Source organism: Podarcis vaucheri (assembly GCF_965113315.1).
Source record: "Podarcis vaucheri genome assembly, chromosome: 17".
Taxonomy (NCBI): Eukaryota; Metazoa; Chordata; class Lepidosauria; order Squamata; family Lacertidae; genus Podarcis; species Podarcis vaucheri.
The window spans coordinates 2,383,140-2,401,531 of record NC_138755.1 but is presented as its reverse complement, the minus strand read 5'-3'; the positions used below and the strand labels follow the sequence as shown (position 1 = coordinate 2,401,531).

At 44.6% G+C, this 18,392-nt stretch overlaps 1 protein-coding gene across 3 annotated transcripts in view; it reads left to right on the top strand.

Annotated features, from left to right (window-relative positions):
- Positions 1-16,631, top strand: part of SHFL (shiftless antiviral inhibitor of ribosomal frameshifting) — a 33,957-nt gene extending 17,326 nt beyond the window's left edge. For 2 of the 3 annotated variants that reach the window (XM_082205898.1, XM_082205896.1), the window contains 9 exons: positions 1,378-1,519; positions 4,583-4,632; positions 7,251-7,295; positions 8,282-8,314; positions 10,603-10,758; positions 11,683-11,786; positions 13,110-13,258; positions 13,720-14,802; positions 16,058-16,631. In XM_082205898.1, coding sequence (XP_082062024.1) covers positions 1,450-1,519; positions 4,583-4,632; positions 7,251-7,295; positions 8,282-8,314; positions 10,603-10,758; positions 11,683-11,786; positions 13,110-13,258; positions 13,720-13,928 — 816 coding nt within the window. In that variant the 5' untranslated portion in view covers positions 1,378-1,449 and the 3' untranslated portion in view covers positions 13,929-14,802; positions 16,058-16,631. The remainder of the gene's footprint in view (positions 1-1,377; positions 1,520-4,582; positions 4,633-7,250; positions 7,296-8,281; positions 8,315-10,602; positions 10,759-11,682; positions 11,787-13,109; positions 13,259-13,719; positions 14,803-16,057) is intronic. The other variant, XM_082205897.1, reaches the window with a different exon arrangement.
- Positions 16,632-18,392: the final 1,761 nt, after the last annotated feature.

Sequence of the window (18,392 nt, the reverse complement as noted above, 5' to 3'; positions counted from 1 at the left end):
TCACAGACTGATTGTTGAATTATCTGTTCTAGGACCTTTCTTGGTATCAATGTCAAGCTCACTGGTCGGTAGTTACCTGGGTCTTCTCCCCAACCCCCTTTTGAAGATGGGGACAATATTTGCCCTCCTCTAGTCTGCAGGAACCTCACCTGTTCTCCAAAAATTCTCAAATCATAGACAAAGGCTCTGAGATTACATCCGCGAGCTCCTTTAGTACCCTTGGATGCAGCTCACCAGGCCCTGGAGATTCAAATTCATTTAAAGTACCGCATTTTTCGCTCTATAAGATGCACTTCCCCCTCCTAAAAAGTAAGGTGCGTCTTATGGAGTGAATGCAGGCTGTGCAGTTATCGCTGAAGCCAGGATCAGTGCGCAGCGATCCCTCTTGCTCTCCAGACTTCAGGGATAGCCACGCAAAGCCTCTTCAGGGCAATGGGAGGAACGCTCCCCCTCCCCTGAAGAGGCTTGGCACGGCTATCCCTCAAGCCGTGGAGAGGCGCTTCACAGCTCTCCCTCTCTGCGCAGCACCCCTTCAGCGAAGCGGGAGGAGAAATGGAGCCCCTGCGCAGAGAGGGAGAGAATATTGTTCTCCTCCTCTAAAACTAGGTGCGTCTTATGGTCGGGTGCGTCTTATAGAGGGAAAAATACGGTAGCTAGGTGTTCACTTACTACCTCTTTCCCTATCTTGGACCATAGCCCTCCCCTTACATTATTTATTCTCTTAACACCAGGTTTGGCATCACTTTCCTTTTGGGTGAAGACAGAGGCAGAGTAGGTGTCAAATAGTTAGTTCTGCCTTCGCTTTGTCACTTAATAATAGCATTACTCCGCCTTCGGTACTCCATGTAGAGGACCTTCCACTTGCTTGTTCTTCCTCTGCTTCAGACACAGCTAAAGAAACCTTTATTGTTTTTTAACCTCTCTTGCAAGCCTGAGTTCATCAGAGCTTTAGCCAGCCTGACCTGCACCCTGCAACTGTTGGCTACTCATGTATACTTCTCCTTTGTGATTTCCCCTTTCTTCCATTTCCTATACGTGGCCTTTTTAACTCTCAGCTCATCTGTCAGCCCCTTATGCAGCTACATCAATTTCCTTAGATGCCTCTCAGTTTGCCTTTTGGGCCTTCATTCTTTCTCCACTAAAGATGTGGGAGTGGGGTTTGTAACTGCCACAGCCTGGGATGAAAGTGTTAAATGACGCACACACACAACTGTTTGTTTGTTTCAAACCTGATGTGGTTGTTAAAGTTGGGTTTTGTGTCACGTCTAGCTTAGCCCCAATGAAAGGAGTGGACTTTAGAAACAACCCTGGCTAAGCTATGCAAGCTTTTTCTCCCGTGACCAACTGACTAACTGTGATCTTACACTTCCGGTGCAGCTGGAGAAAAGTGTTCGTCGACTGCGAGAGAAATTTTATGGGAAGGTGAGCATCAAAACGGCTACGGTGCTGATGAGGCAGTTCTGCAACAATCATGAGGTCGCTTGTAGTCGCATCATTCTCTGCAAAAATGAGCTGGAAGGTGAGTTAGCCATTCGTGCTGGTCAGAAGCACTGCATTGTATGGGAGAAGGGGATGCCTGCAGGGCCATAAGAGGCATCTCCATATTGCAGCTGGGGAGGCAGAGAGTGCTTAGAACCATAGAGTTGGAAGGGAACCCAAGGGTCATCTAGTCCAGTCCTCTGCAATGCAGGAATTTCAACTAAGGCATCCATGACCAAACTGTGGGAAATTACAGTCAAATATAACTAGAAAGCGTAGGGCTAGTTAATGAATGAAAGGGTTAAGATCATAGAACTGTGTTCCTAGACTCAGTTAGGTCACGCCCCTCACCCAGAAGCGTGGAAATTAAGTTTCTTCCTGGGTTCATTCTCTTTCACCATGTGAACTCACCGAGATAGGACATGGCTGAGCTTGCTCACTACAAGCTCAGACTGCGTGCCCAGAGCTATTTCACTATATTTTGTAAACCCAATATTTTCTACCTGTGTACTTCTTGCTGTGGCATGGAATAGTACATGAACATGACCTTTGGATTTTTGTAAGTAAAGCCTTTATACTTGCTAATGGTGTGCTCTGTTCATTGCAAGACACGAGGGGAAGTGCTGCAAGCAGCTAGAACAGGATATTAAAAAGGTCTAACAGCCTATATTCCTCACACTTCACTGTGCTGCATGATTCAGTGTTTTTAAATTCTGCTGAGGGCTCTGTCCTGCTGGAGAGTGTGTGTAACTGCGCTTTGGATCTAGGGATCCAGCCAAGTCCTTTATTAATTACCCCACATGGATGATCTATATCTACTTTTGTCCCCATATACCCAGCCACACACCCAACCTCTGCTCCCATCATCCATGACGCCTGGGATTGATGGGAGTTGGAGTCCAACAACATCTGGACGGATCTCCTATACCCTGGGCTGCAGGCTGCAGTGTTAAAGTACTAGGTTAGGCAAGGTTTTGTGTAACTACAAAAAGCACAAGTTGATGCCTCCCTGAACAGGTTGCCCAGCCTACTACTACTAGGACATTCCTTCCATGCAAGACCCATATAAAATAGTAGAATTATAGAGCTGGAAGGGACAACAAGGGTCATCTAGTCCAACTCCCTGCAATGCAGGAATCTCAAAGTATTCATGACAGAAGGTTGTCCAACCTCTGCTTAAAAACTTCTAATGATGGAGAGTCTACCACCTTCCAAAGGAGACAATTCTACTGTCAAAAAGCTCTTACCTACAGAAAGTTCTTCTCTTTAGTCAGAATCTCCTTCCTTATAGCTTGAAGCCATTGGTTCAAGTCCTGCTCTCCAGAGCAGGAGAAAACGAGCTTGCTCCATCTTCCATGTGGCAGTCCTGTTGGAAGTTCTTCTACTGTTATCCCTCAGAAATGGGGAGCATCTAAAGAGGGCAGGCACGTGAATGAGGGCAGCCCAGCAGCTGCAGCACATCTGCCTGGCACTCCAAGAAGTGCCTTCACAGTACATATACAACCGCCATCTTATAGAGCACAATATATTGATGAAGCTTGCTAATGTCAAAGGAGACTGATGTATGGGTGACCAAAAGAAAAAGTAGAAGGAATGAATGAAGATTGTTCTGCCATTGGACAAGACAATCATTTATTTAAACAATGTCTATACCGCTTAAGTACAGTCGTCTCTAATTGGTGCACAAGAAATACAATACAGAAAAGGTAGAAGTTCCTCTGGTCTCTCGCTGCACCAGCAAAATCAAGATACCTACCCACATGACACTCCCAGAAGCTCTGTTCATATACTATGAAAAAGAATGAAAGTTTATTGATTTCCCCACATGCCTTTTTCCTCCCCTGTGTCTCCCCACTTCTCATTCCCCAGCCCCATACTGCCCATAACAAAGATGTCTCAAACTGAACATAACTGACCTTCATGACTTTATGATTTGAAATTCAGAGACATTGAATGTACTTTTTATGCATGAAAATCTTTTAATTAAAGCAAAAAGAAAAGAAATGGTAAATGTTCAAATAGTAAAATCAGACTTCAGTTACAGTGCCGGCTGGAATAAAAGAAGTCTTCAGTGGGCACCCGACATTCAGCAGGGAGGCAGGGGCTGTCTAGCCTCAACTGGAAAGAAGTTCCATAAAATTGGGTCTTCAGTACTAAACGCACAGCTCCAGGTGGATCTGAGCCATGGGGGACCAGTAACCGTGACTCCCTCAAAAACCTCAGTGGCTGGACAGCAATATAAGGGATTAGGCCTCCTGGATCTGAGGTGTTAGTGGCCTTGTAAATTAAGACCAGAACCTTGAACCTCACCTGAGCCACTATAAACTTCAGCTTGAGTTAAGTGCTGGCAATAATCTGTCCCCATCCACCTTTTGCACCAGCTAGAGCAGGGCTCTGTCACAAGAGACTAGAGCCCTGCAGGACCTGGCATCCTTCCGCAGGGCCTGCAAGACAGAGCTGTTCCACCAGGCCTTTTGTCAGGGCGCAGCCTGACCCCCTCCTCTGGCAATCTGCACAAAAATTTGCTTGATGGTTGCCATTAATTTGATTTTAATTTGATTTAATTAATGTTATAATGAATGTTTTAGAATGTTGAACTATTTTTATTGTTGTTAGCCGCCCTGAGCCCGGCTTCGGCTGGGGAGGGCGGGATATAAATAAAATTTATTATTATTATTATTATTATTATTATTATTATTATTTTACTAGAAAAAGAGGCGCCAGAACTTGTTTTTAGGGGAGCACCCACCCAAAGTTGTTGTTGAGCTTTTTTGGTGCCTTCTGCACCATCAACACCGCAAAATAAACCTGCCTCTGATGCACAGCCGTGAGCCGCACAACCCCAAGGAAGGGGCGCAACACTAAAGCCCTGAGCTGGAGTCTCCAGGCCAGACCCACACAGAGTGCATTGCAGCAGTCGATTAGAACAAAGGGTACAAGTCAATGTAAACTGACTTGTGTTTTATACAGCTCCCTCTCCTCTGGTCACAGAATGCTTTCAATTCCTAGTGTCAGCACATTTACCTTTCACAGTTCCAGACCTCCTTCCTAACAGCAACTCACATTCAGCCTGCTCTAACTTTGTGGTGTTGCTGTTTTTTAGATACGGACCCAGAAGATGGAGAGAGCCTTGATGATGATCCTGTGGCTTTGGTAATTCTCTGTCTGTTTATCTTAGGCAGAGGTGAAAAGCTGGGAAAAAGTAGATGAAGAGTAAGGAGTCAGAAGCTACTTTTAAGGGGCAATTATAGATACTGAAATGTTAAACAAATGAAGCTCTTATTAACCCAACGGCTGTGCTATCCTAATTTAATAACTCCACTCGCCAGCTAAAGCAGCTGAGGGTAGCCAATGGGTCTTCCCATCGGTGAGTTAGGGACGAGACCAACAGTGGGCTCCACAGTTAAGAAGGCAGTTTGCATGTGCTGTAGAGGGAAGTGAGGGGCAGGTGGGAAACATCAACCTGGGAATGTAACCCATCTAAGAGAAGCAGAACACTGCTTCTAAGCCTCTGCTGCCTTGTGGTTATACTCACTTGTAAGTAAGTAAACTTCAGGAGTAAACCCCGAGGAAACATCCATACCCGCTGCCTTGCGGAACATCGCTGGGAGAAGAAAAGGCTAAGGAGTAAACCCAACACAAATCTGCAATGGAATCCCTAAGACTGTTGGGTGGCATTTTGCACGCCTCCTTCTGGCAACTCCTGCAGTCAAGCTGGTGCCAAATGTATTGCTCTGTTTTCATTTGAACCACATCAGCCAGGCCGAGAGACAGGGGATCCTGTCGTCTGGGCAGCCCAGGGCCTCTGTACATACTGCCCTGGCTTGCACCCTGGAGAGGTCAAAAGTGCTCCTAACTCAGCAAAAAAATGTAGGAAGCAGCAGTTACGAGTTATCGGTCTCCACAATCACAGCAGGTGCAGTACTTCTCTGGCGGCTTGACTTCACCCTTGGAGGAAAGATGCCTTCTTGAGACAGACAAACACCAACAAAGTGGGTCCAATTATCCATGGTCCAGTTATGACCTAAATAAATAAGTCTGCAGATAAATACTAATTACGCAAGATCTTTGTATTTTTTTAATCCTTATCTATGCATCAGATTAGCCATTTCTAGATAGATAATTTATTACGGTCAAAGACCAGCTCACATAACATAACACAATAAAAACAGCGTTCATAAAGATAAAATATACAATTGGAGCAGATTGCAGCAGTAGCTCATGAGTTAAAATTGAGATATATACATATACCCATACAACTGAGATTTGGGCTACCATAAAAAATTGACCCTGAGGTGCCCTAAAGGGCGACTTCAGCATTTCCCTAGTAAGTTATTTTATTCTAGAGGATGATCTGTGCCTACAAATCTGGGCGCAGAATCTGGCTACCAACCAGGTCGTCTTGTGATCTTTGCCTAAGAGGAGAGAATTAAGTTTAGACTTGTCTGAAAGATTGGTGAGCCTCTTCAGCAAAGGATCAATGGTGTCTCTACGAATCTCAACATAAAAAGGACATCTTAAAAATATATGTTTGGGGCTTCCTATTTCCCCTAATGGGCAGGCGCAAAGTCTCTGTGCGTACAGGACTCTTCTATAGGAGCCTTCCAGAACCGGTGAGGGCAAGGCCAAGCTTCTAGCAAGAGGGAAAGCCCTCTTGCGTTTCTGGATGTGAGGAAATAGAGATATGTTGCTGGAGCAGCTACGTATCTTCCGTTTCCTATGATTTTATTATCGTACAGTCCTGTTGTCTCTCTATGTCCATGATTCTTTTAGCCATTTCTATGTATTCTATCAGTTTTGTCTGCCATTCTTCCTTTGTTGGTATCGTGCCCTACTTCCATTTCCCAGAAGTTCTTTGTTATTTTGCAAATCCACCACATATGATAAAAGTGGAGGACCATGACTCCGAGGAGACCTGGAAGGAACGGAGGGCAGGAAAGGGAGCAGGGGGAAATGCTCCAGTCAGAGGTCCCATTTGCTCCCCCCATTTAAAGCTGTATCCTGCTTTAAACAGTCATGGCTTGCCCAAAAGAATCCCGGGAAGTGCCGTTTGTTCCGGGTGCTGAGAGTTGTTCAGAAGCCCCTCTTCCCCTCCCAGAGCTGCAGTCCCAGAGTTCCTGGGAAGAGGGGCTGCCTGTTAAACCAGCCTGGAAATTGTAGCTTGGTGAGGAGAATAAGGGCTGCCTATGTGTATGATTCTGCTTGAGGTGTGTAGTGCAGATGGGGCACAGAGCAGGACCTCTCCTCTCACTGGGGGGCTCAGGTCCCCACCAGTAAGGAAGAGCCTCCCATCTGGCTCCTAGGAAACATTGCTGGCTCCTATGGTTTCACAGAATCATAAATGTGGAGAAAAACTCAAAGGTCATCTAGTCCGACCTGCTAATGCAGGAAAGTCACCGACTGCAGCAACAGATTTGAGGCACCACTAATTATATGTTTGTGTTTATCATTTTTCTCACCATGAACACCTCCCTCATTCTCTTAGAATGGCAATGGCGCCCACCTGAGAGGTCCCAGAATGGAGTTTCAGCAAGTTCCAGTTGAAAAAAAGCCCTGCCTGGGAAAATGATGGATCATATAGTTACTGTGTCATGAATTCTGAGCGTTTGTTATTTAAGAATTAACTGCACTTTCAGTCTTCCTGATCAATAGTCTTTTGTCACTTTCAGAAGTGTGTATGTCACCTAGATATGTATTGTGCTTCTTATTTCATGGGTCTCGTTCTTCCTGCTGTCTGGTAGCCACTTTCAACACTTTTCTTCTTGTTGTAGAGAGTGGTGAATAAACTGGAACAAGAAGAGGAGCAGAAGAAACAGGTGATTTGGGAAGGAGGAGGGTATTGTGTAGGGCAAAGCCTCACTGGTAGATCTTAACTGACTTGGCAAACCATTTTGGAACTGCTTTTTGACAGGTGATGGGAATAGTAAGAATACGCTCAGAATACTTCTGGGGTGTGTGCAGTTCAAGTAAATTAGGGTCTCCCACTAGAGAGACCATTAAAACTTTCTTTTTCTGAGCTGCTTGTGTAACATGACTAAGACAAGCCAGCCAGGTTAGTTGCCGCTGATGCTAGTAAGAACAAGAAGCAGAAAGATCTAAACGGGTAGGCACAATCCTACCAACGAACCAAATGGGAAATGTGCAGGAGAACCTTCCAGAGGATGGCACCCAAAGAGGGAAAAGACACCATTTGGATTTTTCACAGGCACCAACATATCTTGAGCCATCCTTTTGTGTAACAATGATACCAGCATCTCAATCTCACATTTGTCTGCCAGCCACTAGTCTTGTCCCTGAATTCCTAACTGCATTAATAAAATATCAAAACAGAAAGCAGTGAAGGTCTTATTCCATATTCTATTCACTTCCAATAGCTGGGGCGAGACACACAATTGAGTTGCACCCTGATCTTAGGTGGTTCATTCCAATGTCATGTCTTTCTTTTACTTACATCTTCTTTAATTCTTTTAAAAAGAAAAGAATGCCAGGAGAGGACCAGGTGCAAAGCAGGAATAAACTCTTAAAAATTCAGTGGATGTCACTTGCTTAGGTTTGTATGTGTGCATATGCAGAGTATGTTGTCTGTATGCATGTGTGCAAAATATGTTGTGTGCACAGGCGCTGTGTTTTTAAATCTGGTCCTAATTTTGTAGGATGACCAGAGAAAAACCTCAAGAGTTATAAACAGCATGTAGCATTTGAGAAGGATATGCTCAGTGAATGTTTTTGTGTTCAAACAATGTGTACTAGATTAGATTGATTTAATAATGTTGTGCATCATAGTTTATTTCTTTCCTTGCAGAAACAAAATGACAAGAGTGATGAGAAAATAAAGGTGAGAATAGGTCCAGGGCTGGACTGTTGTGGTCACTGGGACAGATCCATTGGGGTGGAATAAGGAAAATAAGGGAAAGATCAGAGAAAGAAAAAGAGAATCCACCATACTGATGTGCCGTTAAGTCATAATTAAAACTTTATTACATTGGTACGGAGCGTTAAAGCAACCAACAGCTGCCATCATTTCTGACCATTGGTCATGCTGGCTGGAACTCATGAGAATTGGAGTCTGTTACAGAGAATTGGGAAGGTTAATGTTAAATTGTTAGAAAATGCTCAAAATGTTGGCATTCCAAGACCTCAGTCCTTCCTATGTTTTTGCATTCCTTAATGAGCAACCAAGGTTGACCTTTGTAGTTAAGAAAACAAGGTCCACATGCGTTGGGCAGGTGACATTTTGGGACATCCCCATGGTCAGCATGGCAGCCATGAAGTCCTGAGCCACCCGAGAGCCAGTCACGTTGGCATGGATGTTGAAGTCCCCCAAAACCAGCAGTCTGGGAGTCCTCAGCCCTGCCTCCAAAACCAGCTCTGTCAGCTCTGGCAGGGAGACTGCTGGGCAGCGAGGAGGGTGGTAAACCAGCAGAATGGCAGGAAGAGTGGTGGCAGCCAGTGGCCCAGGAAGGGGACTTTGAACCAGATTCAGAGTGGTGGGGCAGAGAGTGAAGGCGAAGGGGAGAGGCAGACGCAGAGAGAGAAGGAGCCGGGGCTGTGTCTCCTGCTCTGCAATACAGTATTGATTCGGCTCCTTCCCCTCCCCCATTCTGTGTGCAGGAATGAAGTCGAGAAAAGGCTGGAACAATTAAGAAAAGTTGAGTCACAGTGAAAAAATGCAAGGAGGGAGGTATAAATAAAGGGAAGAAAGGGGCAGGAACTTTAGCTTCTGCAACTGACTTGCCTAACTGTTGGATGTACCGTGTGCTGTTTCCTTGGTTACTGAGCAATAAAGTTAATTCCTGCCAAGCCATACCTGTTTCTGTTACAGTGTTGAACCACAGACGGGAGGGCTGCCTGACACAGAATCTCTAATCTGTCCTGATTGCCCAGTCCCAGGAGCACACACTCTAGATCCTCCCACAACTGGACGGAGAGCCTGGAGAGATGGAGTCTCTACAGACCACAGCAACTCCTCCTCCCCAGCCCTCAGGTCTGCCCTGTTGTTCACTGAGTACCCAGGTGGGCACAGCTGGGTAAGACCAACTCCACCCTGCTCAGCCACCCAGGTGTTCGTGGTACAGACCAAATCAGCCTCCATGTCCATCATCAGATCATGGATGAGGGAGGTCTTACTCAGAGCCAAACCAAAATTCATCAACAGCAGCTGCAGACCCAAGGGCTGGCTGATAGGACAACTGAAATTCCCTGGACTGAAGCAGGGGCTGGCACACGGCACAGTCACTAACTGCTTGTACTGTGTGCCCCTTACCTGGTCTGCCCCACCTCCCACACCATACATTCCCCTACCCAGAACCACTGTGGTTGACCCCCTGCTCTCCCCACTTATTTTCCTCCCAAACACATCTCCTCTTCCTCAATAAAAATAACACCCCCCAAATTAAAAACAGTTAAAACAAAACATTTAAACCAATTGTAGCTGTTAGCCCTGCCTCTGCTTTGCAAATGGTGCTACAGCCAGGAGATGCTAATGGGTTGCAGGTGCAGAGGCCACCAGATTGCGGCTGCTCTCAGCTGATGCAAGGCTAGCCAGGAGGGAAGGGGAAGCTGTTGGTGGCGAGAGCACGGAAGTCTCTCTTCCTCTCCTGTTCACCTTCTTGCCACAACCAGCAGACCCTTGGTTCTTGGACTTTCCTTTTGCCCCAAGCTTTCTAGACACAGGTCCACACTTTAAAGTTCCGTGTTTGAGTGTTTTCCTTGCAAAAACCTGCCCTTTAATGCTGAATCAGAACAAATGGCAATTCGGGTTTTCTGCAGATTGCAGTTTGCTCAATTCAGTGGTAAATAGCGAGTTTTTGTGAGAAAGTGTTGCCGGGGTGGGGGGTGGGGAACGCATTTGCTCACAGTGCTTTACAGCCTGGACATGTGCCTAGAAACATGTCACAAAAGGAAGTCTGGATCAGCCCCTTGTTTCTCCCTCAGTATTGGTCAACATACACCCAGGCCCATCCACTAGGAACAGGGCCACAGTAGCTTTCTTCTTCATCATCGTCTTCTGACCAGTTGCTCAAGTTGGACAGGGGTGAGGGAAGCAGGGTTGCCCTTGGCCAAGAAGGAATTTCCTGGACCCAGGAGATCACATTCATACGCTTCATGTTTATTCTTCCCCAGGAGGTTGCTCAGCAGCTGAAGTGCTTGCCTCTGACGCAGAAGAACCTGCGCATGTTTGACAATGCCGAAAAGAACCGCATCCCGCCTGAAGACCGTCAGTTTTCCTGCCAGCCCTGTGACAGTATGTGGTGGCGTCGAGTCCCAAAGAGAAAACAGGTGTGTGTGCATGCATGACCATGTGTCGTGGATCATCTGCTTCAAAGGGTCAAACTGATGGCCATGTACAACCACTGAGGTAGCTCAAGTAAAAGGGAGATGGGTGTTTTCTCAGGATATTAACCCTTCTTTACCCTCGCTTCTCCCATTCCTCCCTCTTTTGTCTCCCCATCTTTGCCTAAATTTAAAAGGAAAAACAACAGTATGTGTGAAAATTCTTTGGCCCACAGGCAAAATGCATCTCCCAGCTTCCTCTCCTTATTCTGTCCCTGCACAGCAGTTAGGCTTGAAAAAGGGCTTCCAGTGGTGCTAATGAAGGGTGTTTCAGCCTAATTGCTGGGGTGTGTGTGTATGTGTGTGTCACACACTGGTTAACCCTCCCCTTCCAATGTGCTGACTTCTGATTAAAGAAGTTCCATTGGCTCCTTATTCCTATGCCAGAGAGAATCTATTTTCAGAGGTGTTGCAACTGAGATAATCACCTTCCCCCAAAATTGTCACTTATGTGGTGAGTAGACTTCAAAAAGGGAGGGAAGACCAAGGAGACATGATGGCAAGAGACCTGGGTTAAAACTGGGTCTTCCACCAAATCCATATACAGCATGGATAGTGTCTCTATAGAGGTGTTTTTTGAGGGAGGGGAGTGAAAGTGGAGCATGGACAAAGAGTGGGGGGCTGAACTCTATGTGTTTTCTTCTACTTTTCACTCCAAGATCTCTGCTCCCAGCCACCACCACTCCCCGCAACCAGAAATAAAGCAGCTGCAATCAAGGGTGCAACAGTATTGGGGCCACATCTCATATGGGCAGCTTGCTCTATAGAGGACTTCAGCAGGACTTGAACGGAGTCTGCTGCCATTTCATTTTGTGGTTCATTGCTGGAGTTTGGGTGCCTTTTTAGCTTCTCATTTGATGCCCTCCACAGGTGTCCCGTTGTCACCTGTGTGGGAACAAGTATGACCCAGTGCCTGAAGACAAAATGTGGGGTACAGCAGAGTTCACTTGCCCCTCGTGTGGACGCACCTTCAGGTAAGCAGCAATGACTGAATGACTCGAGAGTGTAGGACAGAGGGGGACTTCAGAATCTACATTGGTCTTCCATTGTTCCAGAGGGCAGGACTGGAACCAATAGTTTCATGTTAGAATTTAGACTATAAACATTAGGATTATTTTCTTGATTGTACCAGCTGTTGGACATTGAAACATCAGGCTGTCTCAGAAGGTGGTGGGCTCACCTTCCCTAGAGGATTTTAAGCAGAGGCTGGATGGCCACCTGTTATGAATGGCATAGCAGTGGAATTCCTGCATTAGCAGGGGATTGGACATGGACTGCGTACACACTATACCTTTAAAGCACATTCAAAGCCCTTCCTTTCCCTCAAAGGATTCTGGGCACTGTGATTTCCTAAGGGTTGCTAGGAATTGTAACTGAGGGAGGTAAACTACAGTGGCCAGAATTTGAGGGAAAGGAAGTGCTTTGGGCTTTAAAGATATAGTTTGCACGCAGCCACTGTCTCAGGAGTAAGATCCATTGAACACAGTGTGACTCTTCTGCATGTGTAAGCATAAGACTGGGCTCTAGGATTGGGACCGGCTGGTGAAGAGTGGGTAATAAATTTAATAAGTAATAATAAATAGCTTTTACCACAGTCAGCAATCTTGTTTGGCATATAACTAAGGATATTGAGACAAGTCATCTTGTTATTCTAATTGACCTTCCTTTCTTTAATTGATCTCTCACTTATTGGTCAGAAAAGATTGGCTGATATTTTTTCAGAGGGTAAACCTCCCGGTCCCTTCAAAATCTACCATTCTATGATTCTAATCTGGGTTTAACAAAAAATATTAGTATGCCTTGAGGGCTGGGAATCTTCAGAGCCTGGAAATACCTCTTTCAGCTAAAGGGAGCAAACAAAACAGTTTGCCAGTTGAAAAGGCTATGAGTTTCTTTCCTGAGTTAGCTAGAAACAGGCGTAGCCTTTTGTGGCACGGGGTGTGCAGTTTGTCCTGTGGGATTCTGCTGTCTGTTTTTAGGAGGGTGCTTCTTCCAAATAGTTGGTATTATTTGTTTTGGTGTTGCTTCACCCAAAGGAAATTAAATGTGATAGTGCTCTACCCTAGAATGCTTGGCACTGGGAGAAGTGGGGTTTCTGATGTGCAGTATTGATATTTTGAGCTAGGTTGATTCCTTATTTCTTGGTATAATTTTCTGCGCAGTATAATGGTCTTCCTGAGAGCTCCACGAAATAAAATGGCAAAAAAATAGTTAAAAAACGAGGTATATCAGAACATGACAGAAAATAAGTAAATGTATCAATAAATAAAGGCACTCCCTCCATCTCTTGACTGCAGTGGTTCGGCCCAGATGGGGACCCCGTCTCCCTGCTACAGTTGCCACAGCCCTGTTCTCCCGAGTTTTATCATCCCACCTCGCAAGAAGCTGGGACCAAGAAGCAGACAGCAGCATTCGTGTTTTGCAGAGGATTGCTACAACCGAAGAGGTGGGGCTGAATGTGCAATGAATAGGCATTGTGCCATGGGGTGTCCCTTCCCTGCTAGGGGGCCACCATGTGTTGTTGACTTGCCATGCCAAGTGGCATCTGGTCCCAGTTTGCAGGAATGGGACCAGAGTAGAAAGACTTAGATGTTGGAGCAAAATTCCAGGCATATTATTTGGCAGAGGGGAAAAAGTGCCTTCCTGTATTTGCCCTTTTCCCGTGGCTCTACAGAATGTGCTTCATGTCCATAAGAGACAATGTGCAGACTATTTCTCTGGAGTATTGGAACTTTTCCCATACTGCTGCCATGATCAGCACAGCAGGAATGTTGGCTGGGGGAGGGGGGAGGGGTAGAGCTTGACTGCCTTCTAGAAAGTGTGGAAACAAGGGAGTGTAGGAAGGTGAGTTCATGTGTGGCTGGTCCAGGAAAACATTTCACCTCGTGTCCTCCTGTCCCCTTACAGAGCCCCATATACCAGGAACTCACTGTGTGCATCCCCAAAGCCGCGTCAAGAACAGCTTGCCCAAAGTCATCTACCCCAGCCAAGAGCATGATAGTACTGGCTCCACGGTGGCCACCTGCTTAAGTCAAGGCAGCTTGGCATTCTGCGACATCAATGAGCTCATCCTGGAAGACCTGAAGGAAGAGGAGGCTGGCGAGAGCAGCAATTAACCCCCTGGATGTCTGGAGCGGGAATGGAAGGGAGATGAATGCCAGGTTGCAAACTAGTGAGCATGGCTGGGAAGGGGGTCTTTTTTCTTCTTCAAGCTGAACAGTCCTAATGATGCACATGAATTCCCCATTGATTATTTCTGGGCTTCTCTTTGGCTCTGCACTTTGTCTTATCTTCTCAGTGTGGCTTTTCTTTGCTTTTGTTGTCAGTCTTATTTCTTTTCTGGAGAGCTCATCTTCTAGATGTATCTTAGCCATAGATTTAAACTGGTTTTAATAGTCATTTTCTCTCCTCAATTCTCACCACCCTGACCCACTACAATTCCTAGGATCCTTTGGGGAAACTGGTAAAGAAGGCGAGTACTGTGTGGATGTGTTCCATCTTATGTCCAATCAGCCCTCCTTGACATCTCCCATTGGAGCCAGTTGTCTGTGGAACTTGACGATGTCCTAACTTCCAGTGGTTAAACTGACCTTAAAAGAACTAAGAGGCTTTTCAAAGATAACACTTCTCTCCTGTTCATCATGATCTTTTTACCAGCTCTTTGAACTTTAATATGCAGTTGGCATGAGAGGATCATATTTGTGTCTTCTGGTGGGAAAACTACTACTGGTCTTGTCAGTAGTTTCCATTAGCTCAGAGGTGGTTAACCTGTAGCACTATTGTTCCATCAGCTCCAGCAGCATTGAAAATAACCATGGCTGATGGGAGTTGTAGTTCAGCAGTAGCTCAGAATGAGGTCCCCATTCCTGTATCAGGTGGAAGACTGCATGCTGCTTCAAGCTCTAGCAAAACTCTCCAAACCCAGCAAGACATGGAGGAGGCCAGGTTTCTTTTTATCATGTTGCTACAGCTTTAGGAACTAAAGTGTAGGTGGGGACACAACAATAGATTTGGATGGCACACCTATCTTTGGTATGGTAAGGCAAAAGTGCATCAAGGGTTTACAAATCATGGGATAAGGGGTGCTCTATTTGAAGTCTGGGACAGAAACAAGAATTTGTTGGAAAGGAAAACACCGTGGTGGGTGTCACCAATTGATATGTTAACAGTTAAAAAACTGAACATAGAAGGGAGAGGGGCCACTTAGGAGGAGATTCTGATGAAGGCCGAAAAAGGTTGCAAATTGAAGCCTTATGATTGTATTGCTGGAAAATTGACAGGATGGTTGCAATACCATCAAGTCAATGATGTTTTTAAAGAGGACAAAAAATTAGGATTTGAAGACAAAAAATTGAAATTTCAAATAGACATTATAGAAAGTAAGTCTAAACTACTTTCAAAAATGTATAATCTCCTATTAGAATGGAATACAAAAGACGAACTTATAAAAGAGGCTATGATAAAATGGGCTATTGATCTAGGACACAACATAGACTATGATGTATGGGCCAAATTCTGGAATGAGAGTATAAAATTCACTGCTTGTTCTGCCTTAAAAGAGAATGTTATGAAGATGGTCTATCGTTGGTATCTTACTCCCACCAAATTGGCAAAAATGTACAGAACTAGTAGTAAAACTTGGAAATGCAAGGAAAAGGATGGCGACTTCTTTCATATGTGGTGGTCATGTAATAAATTAAAAGAGTTCTGGGAATCGATTTATAACGAGTTAAAAGAACGAGTTAAAAGAAGAATTCTTGCTAGGTTTGGTGGGAGAAGATATTAAGAAGACTGATCAAAGATTATATTTGTATGCAACAACAGCAGCTAGAGTTCTGATAGCTCAAAAGTGGAAGCAACAGGAGATGCTGACAATAGGAGAATGGCAGATAAAGCTGGTTGAATACGCTGAGATGGCTAAATTGACACACAGAATTCGCAATCAGGAGGAGACAAAGTACCAAAAAGAATGGTGTAAATTTTTGATCTATATAAGTGAGAACTGTACAAATTTGAAAACTTTGGCAGGATTGAAGTAAATCTTATGTCATGTTGTAATATCTAATCAAAGAAACTGTGAACTATAGAATAGAATAGCAAAACTGATGGAAGGGAAGGACGGAAGTCAACAACTCTATGGAGCATAAAGTAGGATATATGTAATAAGATTTGATGTTTTACTGGTGTTGATGGGTGATCTTAAATCTCAATAAAAATTATTTATATAAAAGGAACTAAAGTGTAGGTGGCTGAGATTGAAAATTTCCATACTGTACTAGTAAGGTGTCTTTCCTCAGGGAGGTTGCAGAAAGAATGGGAACATTGCAGCTTGACCTTTCAAGCAATGCTCTCTGCCTCCTAGAGCTTGTGTGGCTAGAAATAAAAAGGGTCAGGGATGGAGAAGTTGGAGGAACCTTGTTGGGGTAGCTGTGCTCTGTTAACAGTCCTGTTCAGAGAACCCAGTTCCCTTCCCATTGAGCTTGTAGAAAAGGCAGTTTTATGTGAATCTTTCTTAATTGTTATAAAAACTGTATTGTTGTAAACCACTTGGGGAAACTTTTTTAGGGCTGAAAGGCAATATAGCAATGTTTTACCAAATAAGGTAATCTGTGCAGGATTTGTGATATTAGCATTGATCTTGGAAAAACAAATCAGTACAGGGTGCTGTATCTTAATCTCCAATTTGAAAGGTTTCAGATCTATCTACAGCACTCTGTCTCATGTTTATGGGCAAATGTTTTCTATCATGTATGTAGATATTATTTCTTGCCCTGGTGCATTAAAAAAGTGGGTGCAATTAAAATTATGTTTTCTCCCCCACCATTGAAATGTTGCCTGGTTTCTACAGTTCAAAGGGCCAGCAACCTGTATAAAAATGATCAAAAGACTGGTCTGTGAATTGTTTCTGGGATAGCTCAGTCAGTAGAACATCAGACTCTTCATCTCAGGGTCGTGGGTTCGAGTTCCATGTTGGCCAAAAGATTCCTGCATTGCGGGGGGTTGGGCTAGATGACCCTCATGGTCCCTCCCAACTCTGCAATTCTAAAAAAAAGACTGGTCTGTGCTGGGAAGACCCACATGGGACAGTGCCCAGAAGCACAGTCCTTTAATCACAGACTACATAAACACTCACCCATTTGTAGCACAATTTCCCCCCCAATAACAAAAAGTTTTTCTCAATGTTTAACATGTTGCTCTCAATCTATATCCTGCCATCTACAAGGATGGGTGTAGTTATTTGATATGTGCTTGAAAACTCTGACCCTCTATTGGGTTATCCACCCCTTTTCCTTCCTCCATGTGCCCCAGATGAATGGAGGGAGTGATGATTGTGATCTTGGTAAATAGCCACCCATATATCTGTGTGTGGATCAAGAAGAAAAAACAAGTCCTCGGTCATCATTGATTCTAGAATAAAATGTCATGGCAGCAGATCATTTTTAAAAACCCCTGTTTCTAAACTTTCTTAGAAGTAGGACAGTAGCTCAGCACTAGAGGACATGCTTTGGATGTCAAAGGTCCCAAATTCAATTTGTGGCATTTCCAATAAGAAGAGTCAGGTGATGTGCAAGATCCTTACCTTTGACCCATGGGAGCCACTGCTAAACACTAGTCAATTGAAGAGGTACAAAATGAGAAAGTATAGACAAGGGCCTGGGTGCACACAGTTCAGACAGGGACCAAAGAAACTTAAATCCATACTCATTTCCTCCAAATCCCTTTCTGAAAACGCGATTGACATTTTAACCACATTTTACATGCATATGTGTGCTGCAGCTGAGGTTATCTGATGGCAGCAGGGGAATGTATGTGCAGCCCCAGCAGCCAGCTCAGGAGGCAGCTGTATCTCTAGCACCTGCTGGCGCACATCATCCAGCTAGGAATAAGCTGCAGAAGCGAGGAGTCACACACAGATGGAGTGAAGATCTACAAGTGGTTAAGAGTACAGGGGTACCTTGGTTCTCAAACTTAATCCGTTCCGTAAGTCAGTTCCAACACCAAAGCGTTCCAAAACCAAGGCGTGCTTTCCCATAGAAAGTAATGCAAAATGGATTAATCAATTCCAGACTTTTAAAAACAACCCCTAACGTGAATTTTACTATATAACGAGACCACTGATCCATCAAATGAAAGCAATAAACAGTGTACTGCAGTCACACAATCAGTAGCTGAACTGGGTTCCACACAGTCACAAAAACAAAACAAAAAGCCACAAAAATGCAAAATAAGTACCGAAAACAGACAGACCTCAGTGTAGCACTCTGTAAGGAGACGACGAGACCACTTCAGAGCAATTATGGAATAACTGCATTCAGAAGAACTGAAGTCTCAGGTTGTTTGGAGTCTTAAATTCCTGTGTGTTCATGTAGGGATACAATAGAAGAAGCAGCATTGCAAAGCGGGTGTGGTTGTTGTATTTTAAAAAATTCACCACAAGAGTCATTCAAAGGCCCTGAAAAGGCAGCCTTAGTCTTCTGAAGAGGGAGGATCTATGGTATGCTTTACACTAAACAGCAAGCTCTACATTAAATTTAACATCAACGAAAGGCAAAATATACACAGAAAATAAAGCAACACAA